The 12,104-nt window shown below is 33.1% G+C and overlaps 1 protein-coding gene across 2 annotated transcripts in view; it reads left to right on the top strand.

Annotated features, from left to right (window-relative positions):
* LOC148301955 (uncharacterized) overlaps positions 1 to 11,561 on the top strand; it is a 66,109-nt gene extending 54,548 nt beyond the window's left edge. For both annotated transcript variants that reach the window (XR_015838722.1, XM_088272451.1), the window contains one exon: positions 11,494 to 11,561. Coding sequence is in view for 1 of the 2 variants with exons in the window: in XM_088272451.1 (XP_088128577.1) it covers positions 11,494 to 11,551 (58 nt within the window). In the remaining variant the exon portion in view is untranslated. The remainder of the gene's footprint in view (positions 1 to 11,493) is intronic.
* Positions 11,562 to 12,104: the final 543 nt, after the last annotated feature.

Below are 12,104 nucleotides of genomic sequence, written 5' to 3'. Positions count from 1 at the left end.
ATAATTTATTTTAATCGCTTTATACTTAACAATGGCGTTTAGCTATTAAATGCAACTTTATTGGATTAGGTCCGGTACAATGTGCAACTGCCAGTAGCAGGTGGTTCTATGTTCGTCCCACGCATCATCATATACTTGCATATACTTAATGATAATTAGGCAAGTAGTATGCGCAGGCGCAGCAAATACATAAAATCCATTCAATCATTTACCTGTGGAAACACATCCATAATATGTTTGTGTCCTACAGGGTAAAGGGTTTGAGTGTTTTACTCTATATGTGCTCTATTGAATTTGGTACCATTCGATTCATTAAATATTGCAAATTCAAAAGTCCTAGCATTCAGATACGGTCCGGGCAAAAAAAAGATTGCCACATAAGTCATACATTTTATAGTTGATGTGAACATCTTTACTTGATTGAAAATTTTATAACACTCCGCGATCGATCGCTTTTACGGACCCTTATTTAAATGTACGCAAGATTCTTATCGAATTATTTCATATACTTGTAGACGCCTGAAAACAAGATTTATAATTTTGGTAGAGCTTATAATTTGACCAAATAATATAAAATATAATTTGCTCATAATTTTAATTAAAGTAACTTAAATAATCAAAATTACTTACTAATTGTTATAGAGACTTTTCTTGTTATTAATTTTTTTCTATTTTATTTGATCATATTTACTAACATATAGCGCGTAACTAATGACATTATTCATAATATGAACCGAGAATAAATTAATTCAAACAATATTTGAGTAACAATAATCGGAATTATAAAGTTTTTCGGTACAGTCATTCAGTATTGTAATTATAAGTTATCGCAAAATCTGTGCACCACAAACAAGTTAAAATATATGTGCACCACAAGCAAGCTCGAAAATCTGTACACCATATGCAAGCTAGAAATGACAGCATCTTAAACAAAAATTATACTTTCAACATACTTACTCAGACGTACTTTCTAGCTTCTTCAAAAGGAAATGCCGTCCCGCAGATTTTCTTGTTTACCTCAATAGGCTCCTTACTGCGCAATTAAGTTTAAATGATGGTTAGTCGGTATCAAATCTGTGTTAACTTAATACAGATTGCGCCATTTCCTTTCATTTTTATAAATTCATTTACCAAGAAATATCTTATTTGTAGAAATGAGAATCATCTAATTTTGCGAAATAAGCACAGTCACTAAATTTGTAGAACTCGTATTTACCGATATTTATACGAGTGGTATTATTAATATAATTGTATACTCTAATAAGAATTATTTAATGTTATTAATATGAAAATTGTATTCCATTAACGTTTGATATTTAAGTAAGTTCACATTTTCCAACTACCGTCTACCACCTTCCACCTTCCACCTTCCACCTTCCATTCACATGCTCAACCGGATTCATACACGTCAAGTGATACTAACCTACTTAACTTTATTTCAGAGTGAAACCTTTCCACTAGCTACTAATACATTAAATATCACTTTATAGTCACGTTTATAATATAAACGGAGAAATTATACATAGTATGCATACTGCAAATATCGTAGTCGACTTACTTTGTTTTTTTTTTTAATAGGTCAATGAAAATAATATGAAAATAGTAAGCGTTAGGTTTGTTCTTCTATTGTACGGGAATAATATTTAAAATGATGCAGGTCTCATGCACCTATTCTTCACATTAAGCTTTCCTAATCTATTGTTTATGTATGTGTAAGCATTTACTTACCATTGTACTTATCAAGCCCCACAACTTCCAGGATAACAAAGATGTGGTGCAATAACCTTCCCACAGAAAAAAAAAGAAATATAAAAAGATAACGAATGAACGGAAAACTCCCCGTGCCTGATGGTAACGAATTTGATATAGGTTCACGAAGCGACGTTAAAACTTTGTGAATCCTTTTCCAAGGTAGAGTAAAAAAATATGTTGAAAAGGGATTCTTCAAAACCAGACGACAAAAAGTTCTTCGTTGCGTAAGTCGAGTGTCAGCATAGCTGTCTTTGTATGTATCTTCCGACTTTTTTTTTAATTAAAAACTAAAATTAGGCGTAGATGATTTTAGTTTTTCCTTAACTTCCACTTATTCAAATTAAGTTGTGAGCAAAAGAACAGGATTCAACTAAAATATTATGACTTCACGTTAGCTTCTACGTAGTCGGTATGATTCTTACGTGATAAGCATGACGCCTGAAATCGACAAATCGTCAAAATTTAGTCGAAATTTGTAAGAGCGATAAATTTATTGAAATATTCTGTGAAAAGAATCTTACTGCGCATGTGATTTTTTTTATCAGTTAGTCGATAGAATTTTTTTTTATTTTTTAAAACTAATAATAACTGATAAGACTATTTAGAATATTAGACTATAAGAATATTAGAATATGTTAAAGAGGTGAGCAAACAAAAGAGGCGAAATTTATAAAACACGCAGCATTTTCTCATTCAATTTTTTACCCTCATCCACACTCAATGGTGCTTAAGAAGCTGCATCACTTAGACGCAGTGTTATCTCGATAGTTAATTGCGTTAAGGCATGGTAATCAATCCTGCGCTTCAGGCGTCAGTCCAGGATGACGTCAAATAAATATTGGAGTGGAAAAATACATATGTTTATTAATACCCTCCTGGGAACCCGGACCACCAGCACACCAGCACGGTGCTCAAAGCTCACAACAATATTGTGGTGGATGCATTATTCAGTTGCCTGTTTTATATACTAAATATTATACGATATTTATTGAATTGACATTTACTTTATAGATATAAATATATATGTATATATATATATATATATATATATATATATATATATATATATATATATATATATATATATATATATATATATATATATATATATATATATATATATATATATGTATATATATATATATATATATATATATATATATATATATATATATATATATATATATAAATATATATATAAATATATATATATATATATATACATATATATATATATATATATATATATATATATATATATATATATATATATATATATATATATTTATATAATTTTTAAAAAATACATGATTCTGATGAATATTTATGTTGTGATGGCTGTTTCATCTTTCGATCAACCCATGTCGAAAAAAATATTCATGTTCGAAATATTTTTTAATCCAGTCAATAATTACAATATAATGAGGAAAGTAAAAAAAGAAAACGACCTTTCTAAAATAACATTTACTAACAGAATTCCACCCTAAGCCCTACACGGAGATGAACTCACCCTCATAACATAGCTTAATAACATAATTTAAAAATAAAACATTCATTTATGATCGCTTTTATCTCATTCGAAATATGGTATTTCCTAGTTAGTTATTTATTTATTTGATGCCCATGTTTCTGTAGAAGGATTATTATATAATTAATCTCGTCGAACAATAATAAAATATTTACTTTTGTGATACTTTATTTTTGAAACGCCTTCTCGAATTACGGAAGACGAAATATTCCACATTAATCATATCGGATCGAAACATCAATTTTGATCTCTCAAAATTTAAGAGTAGATAAAACTGCATAGAAATCATCGAATCGATTTGTCGGTAGTACGACGGACGATTCATCTGTCTGTCGTCGATAAGTATGACTAGTTTTGTGTGTGCAGCTAGTAATCTCCCGGGAGTCGGAGCAACGTGTTTATAGTCACACGGAGTGAAGTACTCTCTCGCCCTCCCTCGCCGCCCTTCCGTCTTCCACCTCCCATATCGCTCCAGTGCACTCCGCAGCTACTCATAAATGGATGAGGACTTAATGTAATATAAATACCTCCCTACGAGTATCTGTGCGAGTCCCCTCTTCTAATAAGCAGCTTCCCGAATTTAAGGCCCGGTGATGTTTTCATACATTTACAAACATTTCAAAATGAATCTTATTGTTATTTCGTATCTAACTTCCTATATATCTCTATTTTATCTATGTTTAATGTTTTTTATAAAAAATAAATATTTGTATTTGTATTACATATATCGCTCACTCCTTTCAAGAACGTCATAAATAAAAAAACCTGATTTTTCAGGAGAACGTTTTTAAAGTTTAAAAACATAATACAATGTATTAAAAATAAATATCAAGACACTTATTGAACTTTTTACTGTGCAACAGATCTTTTTAGGTAAAACCTGAAGGTTTTTTCTCCATTTGAAAAATACTTAGTATATTTAAAAAGATAATTAAACAATACCATTTCTTCAAAATGCAAAAACAACACTTTCTGCTCTGTAGCGGGTAAATATTAAGTTTAAAATATGCCGCTTTTGCTGGGATATAGAACATTTTCTGGGCATTCCGAAAATATGCACATCTGAAAACTGACGATTTTTGATTTATGACGTTCTTGAAAGGAGTGAGCGATATGTATATGCAAATATTTCAATTTCATACTATTTTAGTGAACCTAACCGGTTCATTATAAAAATATGTATCAAATTGCGGTTGAACACAGCAACTCTGACTCAGAGTCCGCGATACTTACCACGGGACCACAACCCGACACGAAGTTGAGTTAGGCTTGAAATAAATAAATAAACATTCAAATTAGCGCTATACGCCATGGCGTCACATGTGACAGGGTGGCTTTTTTGCTTTTGTGCTTTATAATACAAATGTCATATATTTTGATTGTATACGTTCAGTCATATTTACTGAAATTCTTTCAGTGAGGCGTTGCTTGAATAACTTACTGGAAATTAATTTATTCAACAGTACCAAAAACCGCTTTTAGTTCCTAGAGTATATTTTAAATATTGCTCTTTGAATTTTCAACTATAATGGTTTTCATTTCAATTCGTTAGTTTCATCATACTGAGTATCAAATTTCTGATAACAGTGAATAATCAGTACTTTTATACCGAAAGTGTATTTATAAGACTGGTGTAACTTCAACAATTTGGCTAACTTATTCGAGCAAACTTTTATATAAAAGATTAATTTATCATATATTTATATATACGCATTTATAAATATTGATGGCGTGTTTCACATGTTTGAAATGGCAATAATTGACGCTTTGTCCACTATCTCAGACCTACCTACCTAGTGGGCGGCACAATAGGCACATCGCAATAGTTGAGTACAAGCGGTGATTGTGGTCACCGCCACCGGTCAGCGCAAAAGGCATAAATCTCTTGTTCCCGCCGTTCTCACTTAATAGGCATAACAAATTAAATTAGGTCCTTCGCTCCCTTCGATTCTCGCTCGAGTCCCGAGTCCCGAGTCCCGGATCCCGGGTCCCGGGTCCGGGTGAGTTATGCGACTTGTAGCCGGTAACCAACAGCAGTCGACTTGTGGAAAAATGGGAGTTGTTTATTATTATTACTGCTGCAGAGTTCCATGTTTGTGAATGTAGGTATAGTAATAACTCACTAAACTTTAGAACTTTGCAAAAAATATATCCATGCTAGTTCTAGCTCGCTGTAGCGAGCACCGTAAACGTTAATTAAGCGTATATAATCTACGTAGTGTAGGCAACTTTACTTCGGGAATTTTACCGAATATTAATAAATTTAAATTGATATATTGCACACCATGCAGTTAACGCGTTAACTTCCCCTTGTATTCGACGCCTCAGACGCTTGGACCCATAAGGGTATACCATATAACTTTATAATACACTACGAGTACTAGAGTTCTAAACACAGATTTAATATGTAAAAGCTGCTTTAAACAGAACATGTTGTTGGACAGAATATAACACGAGAAAAGGATTATTACAAATATGGTATAGTAATCAGTATTTATGTCGAAAAATTGGAAATAAACAAGTGATACTCGTATGTATCTTTTTTCTCTCGTAATACTAATTTTCATTATTTTTATTTTTATAATCTAAAAATATTTATTTCATATGTACACTATACTTAAAAGGTAATATATGCACAATGTCACCAGACGCGGGCGTTTCAATGCGCATGACAGAACTCTACAGCCATAATACAGGGTACAGGCTGCAGCCTCTGGCGAGTCGAGAGCGCGACTCTAAATTACCGGACTGATGTCCCGTTTGTTACAGAGGTCAATTCAACCGAAACAATGAGTCATTCTTCTCCCGCATACGGTGATTTATCGAAAAAGAAACTCTCTACCCTTCATTAAAACGAATTGAAAACGTTGAAAGGGCTATATGAAGTAAACATTCTGGGAGTATAAAATTGTAATAAAGAACGATTCTAATGTTACACTCGAATGCGGAACAATAAATCAAAATAACTTTTTCAATTTTTGTGTGTTTTATTTATTTAAACTTCTTGTACGATTCATTGCTACGAAGCATTATTTTCCAACATCAGAAAGGTACGTGTCAAGAGTTGTCCTTTTAGAGCTTAGATCGGCTGGCAGACAGTACTACCCATTCGTAGTTGGTCTGCATTAATAAAATACAGTGCGGAGATGTGTGAAATAAGACCAATTAAGCAGTTGAATGGAGGATGGAGATTATCCAGATGGAGGTGATGATGTTATAGATGGTTAGTGTTCTGAGGTTGAATAGGAACGTTTTTCAATGTGCATTCTTCTTATTGAGAGGTAACTCATTTCGTAGCTGCCCTATTATTTCCGTGACCATTAAGTGTTCATTGAGGAAGATTTCCTTATTATATATATATATATATATATATATATATATATATATATATATATATATATATATATATATATATATATATATATATATATATATATATATATATATATATATATATATATATATATATATATATATATATATATATATATATATATATATAGGGTCCGCCATCTAAAGTTTTTTTTTTCAACTAGTGCTTATTTCGTGAATGGTAACACTTAGCTCATGTCTGATTTGACAGATAATTAGTTTTATCCTTCCGCTGAGCGAATATGGTTGTGTATACGCTTGAACAACGCTGGGAAATATTGCGACATTACTTTGAAAATCATGGTAATGTTGCAGAATGTGTGCGAAAATTGCGTACGGTTTTTGGAAGAAGAGAAGCACCGTCAGCTCCGTATGTTCGTTATCTTGTGAAAAAAGTGAAAGAAACTGGCATCCTCATCGATAAACCAAAGCGTGAAAAGCCAAAAACAGTGCGTACACCCGAGAATATCGATGTTGTGGCAGAAAGTGTGCGTGAAGCGCCATCAACATCAATTCACCGTCGTTCTCAACAATTGAACATTTCGGAGACATCATTGAGACGAATTTTGCATAAAGACCTTGGTATGACGCCATACAAAGTCCAATTGGTTCAGGAGTTGAAGCCAACTGACCATCCAATGCGTTTTCGCTTCGCTGAGTGGGCCTGCGATCGACTTACAGAAGATGCCGATTTTGCCAAAAAAATCATCTTTTCGGATGAAGCTCATTTTGATCTTGGCGGGTATGTAAACAAGCAAAATTGTCGTATTTGGGGCACAGAAAACCCGCACGCATACATTGAAAAGCCGGTACACCCAAAACGAGTCACTGTTTGGTGCGGATTTTGGTCCAGAGGCATAATTGGGCCATTTTTCTTTGAAAATGAGCAAGGAGTGGCCGTTACAGTCAATGGCGATCGTTATCGGGCCATGTTGAACGGATTTTTGTTCACAAAAATTGAAGAGGAGGATATTGGCAACATTTGGTTTCAACAGGACGGCGCTACGTGCCACACAGCCGAAGCTACACTCGATGTTTTCAAAAAAATTTTCAAAAAAAAAAAGTTATTTGGCGGACCCTTTATAAGCATTCATAATCATACATTATAATTTATAAAGACATGATTTGAGGCACTCCAGGGGGTTTCTAGAAATTATAATGATTAGAAACTGTAAATTGTGTGTTTACACGTTAATGATACATCGATTTGTGTCACAAGCAAATCTGTACATCATGTATATTAATGTTACGAGTATGTTAGCACTGGTTCTGGGTCGCGAGTGGGAGTAGCTCACTATTTCACGTAACAGTGTAAAATTATATTTTTGCAACCAAATACCAAATTTATGTCACATATTTCATATTTATAAGTAGGTATGAATATAAACAGTTTAGTTCGTCATCGCCAAATAATATAATTCGCGAGGTGAGTGGGGTACATATTTGCATACGCACATGACAAGTTGTGTTAATTTATTTTATTGGGTCATTTATTCATTGAAATGCCAATGTTTTTATTTACACAAATCGAACCTTCATTTTCGTATTTACTCCATTACTGTATATGAAGAAGTCACCGGTTTATTTATTTCAAATTGCATTATCCATAAAGCGAAGCATAAAAACCATACATATCGTCTTTATTTCAATTCAATACACCAATCCTTCACCACGCAAATGTTGATTATGCATTTAATTGAACACTTTAATTTAATCAATTTATTTTAATAAAAAGTTTTTTGTAACCAGGAGGGGGTTAATAGTAGTCTAAATCCTCTTTAAAATGTTGGGACTCCAACCCCGTTGTAACAGGGTTGGTTAATGTATCTTGGACTTTGTTAGTTTTCAACTTTATGCTAAAAATTAATAAACAAACTTAAAATATAAGAAATTTTATTGTGTCACTTGAGTTTAAATAAAAATAAGTTTAAAAAAAACGATTACAGAAAAAAGATGAAGGAAATTAAATTTCTTGGTTGAAATACGTTGTTTTTTTTAATTATATTTCAGCGGTACTTTTTCAGCTGATTTTTTCCTTTTTTACCAACCTGTTGCATTAATTTGATGAAGTCAGTCAGGATAAATAGCGTAATAAATATTACGTATGGGTAGTAAATAAATCATTGAAACTCAATTTATTAATCTTGATCCATCCAAAATTCAAACCTGGATCCTCATAGACGTTAATTTCTACATATGTATGTATAATACAACATTACACTGGTTTTGCCTTCTTTAAAAAATTTAGTAATTTTTCCAACGGAATTTTCATTTATTTTTAATCAATGTTTTACTTAGTAAATACCACTTTTTCTTAAAATCTACTGTGACACTTGTTTCGATGCATTCCGCATCATTTTCAAACACCGTATAATTTGTGTACATTTTTATATAACTTACCGCGATATAAAACTCATAAACAATTGATAATAATTCCTGGACTGCCATTGTTCGCCTTACGAAACGTTATTATAAAAATAGCATTAGTAAGTATAACGACGTAACATGCCTGTTATGTTAAAAAGTCCATTGAACTCTTGAAACGTTATGTAAATACATCATAAAATTAGCTCGAATGTCATAAAAACGAAACATTAAATCAATACGAATTCATTACGCGATATGTAAGAATGGTCTACAGTTGTGCCGCTGTAAACTTATAAAATAATTATATTTTTACAGCTTCCGGGCTCTTATGAAAAATTAACGATCAAAACGCGTCGGTAATATTTTAGTAGCTTAAAGTCGCCTCCGATTCTCATTACTGCGGGTTGTCGGTTGTCGGCCGTTAACCTTTGTGGAAATAATTCCAAACACAGGCGTCACAAGACATCGTGTTACATATCTTCGACTCGGTGTTTAAACAGCCAAATCCATCTCTGTGGGATCTTTTAGAACATCTCGTTAAATCATTTTAGCAACATACAGAAATACGCCTACAAAATTTACTTACATGTAGTGACATTCACGTCGATACTACATCATTAAACGCTACACTTAGATATCAATCCCCCTTTACTTGTATCACCACAGTAGTTTTAAATTTTGGCTAAGCGATTTTAAATAAAAAAGATAGCAAAGTAAATAGCACCAACACAGAGAGCGTGAAATCAGAGTCGAGACTCTGGATTATTACTGCGACATCACATGACGTTTGTGGAAAGATAACCTATAAGCTATATTTGCAAGGGCCATCCCCAGAATATCCATCAAAAATGAAATCCAAAAAAAAAATCGGGATATTGTACAATTCTTTTGAAATTATATTTGAGATTATAATTTTTCTTATTTTTTGTTATGGAATCCGTATATATTATATGAGGCTTGTTCCGTGTTTTGGTTTATTTAAAACCTGGTATCGAGATTAACGAATCTCTATAACCTCCTTCATAGTATCGACGCGCAATGTTATAATATTCTAAAAACCAATTACAATATAAATAGCCGTAAAAATGTAAGAAATCTAATGATATACAATAATTTTGAGAGTTTGAAATGTCAGCCTTTTCTCATCCGTAACTTACAGTTACGCGAGTACACACACAACAAAATAAAAGAATAAATATGCAACACTATCTGTGTCTCCGCTCATTGCGAAGAAATATCAATACATGTATTTTAATAAGTACCTACTTACTAAAGCGTCTGCATTTGATATATTTAATGTATACCATATACTGTACAATACGATAAAAATATTTTTGCTGTCTGGTCTTCTGTCTCTAGTACGGCGATGTTGCAATTTGACGACAGGTAGAATTTTCAGTATTAATTTATTTGTCCGACGCTAGTACTAGTACAAGCCATTGGCATTTTCTGGTCTCGCTGTAAAGTTCATCTATTACGGGAATGTGGGCCAATCCTAGTCCCCGTCTCTGTCACCTGTCGCCCATCTCCAGCCTCCTGTCGGCCACTAGTTTCGTAGTTACTATAATGCCGGAACTAATCACCGATCTGGCGATCACCGGAAGCAATACTGACTAATTCGAGAAATACACGCAGATTTATGAGTTGAGCATTTGTGTTATTACTGATTTGCTACCGATTGCGACTGCTGGTTGTGTAGCTCGTAATATATAATATATTCATGTATTCGTATATTTGTGCCTTGTGCTAAATTTTAAATGGTGCGACATAAATCATGATTTATTTTATTTTCTCTCGCGAACTTTTTTTAAAGCGTCACAAAAGCTGACAAATTTAAATGACCTTTAAATCACAGGAGGTCAAAAATTTGAATTATACAATATTGGTTGAAAAGAAAATTACCACCTAAGAATTCTTCCATTTAATTGGATCCCCAATGATCCTCCAATGAGTATGTTTCTTTTTACTTACAATTATAACTTGCGGATAATAATATTTTGGTGTGTCCAGGTGTTTGTAAATAAATATATAGTATTTCGAGTGTGGAAATTATTCGGAAAGTACTTTAAATACATAAAAAAGGTTTAAGCTCTTAAAATATTAACTTATTTTACACAAAATATTGACTAATTTTACAGATAGATGACAGCGCTGATTTCTTTAAATGAAATGTCAAATGTTCTTTTCAAAGGAATACGAGTACATACCATATCATATGTATATCAGCGCAACTTTAAAATAAATGTGTTTATCGTGTGTGTATCGATAAAAAAATATTTAAAGACACTAAACTACTTACAGGTCTAGTCAAATCTTAAAATTAACTAACGTTAATCATATTTGAGAAGATTGAATAAACGAGTAAATATATTCCATTGTATTACTGATGCAATGTTTTAAAGGTGATTAGCTGAATTAGATGCAGAAGATGCGTGTGGTTGGTAGCACTGCCTAACTTGTCGTTTTGTCCGCAGCCAGAAGAACCACAGCAGCCCCTGGAACTGGACGACGGTGACAGTGAACGGGGACTGACCCAGCGAGCCTCCCCCCCGCCCGCGCCCCTGGTGAAGGGAGGAGGGAGGGGGGAGGGACCCACGCCGAGTGCGGACAGTGCAGCGCGTAGAGGGATGATGAACTTTACCTACTAGGTGTACATTTGTATCATATAAAACTCTAAACTTTTTATGTAATTTTTTAAATTATTGTATCGTTATAAACTGTGTTGTTCGTTCGTACGAGACGTTTTTGTCTGTGTGAGTACCTACTCCTCGCGACTCTTCCAAAGTGATGCCTATTTTAATATTAAAGACGTTCGTAGGAGACAATCAGTACTGGACGTATGTCCAGCTTAGCCACGACGTGGAACCGCTTACCTTACCCATATGTAACCGAGTTGCCATATGTCATTTGTGTATGAACAAATGTCTAAAGGGATGAACTATTTCTGAAACAGGTATAATTTCATGATTGGCGTTTCGCTAGGAAGTTTCTTCCTTTCCGAAGGACCTTTCTCTACATATTATTAAAGCCATAGTTGCGAAACCTGATTTTTTCTTCATTTTTGATCATATTTATTTAGACTTAT

Source organism: Brachycentrus maculatus, unplaced genomic scaffold, assembly GCF_059751285.1.
Source record: "Brachycentrus maculatus isolate JH-2025_06_01 unplaced genomic scaffold, ASM5975128v1 h1tg000498l, whole genome shotgun sequence".
Lineage (NCBI taxonomy): Eukaryota > Metazoa > Arthropoda > Insecta > Trichoptera > Brachycentridae > Brachycentrus > Brachycentrus maculatus.
Note: the sequence above shows the minus strand (reverse complement) of the source record. Positions and strands in the feature narration are given on the sequence as shown.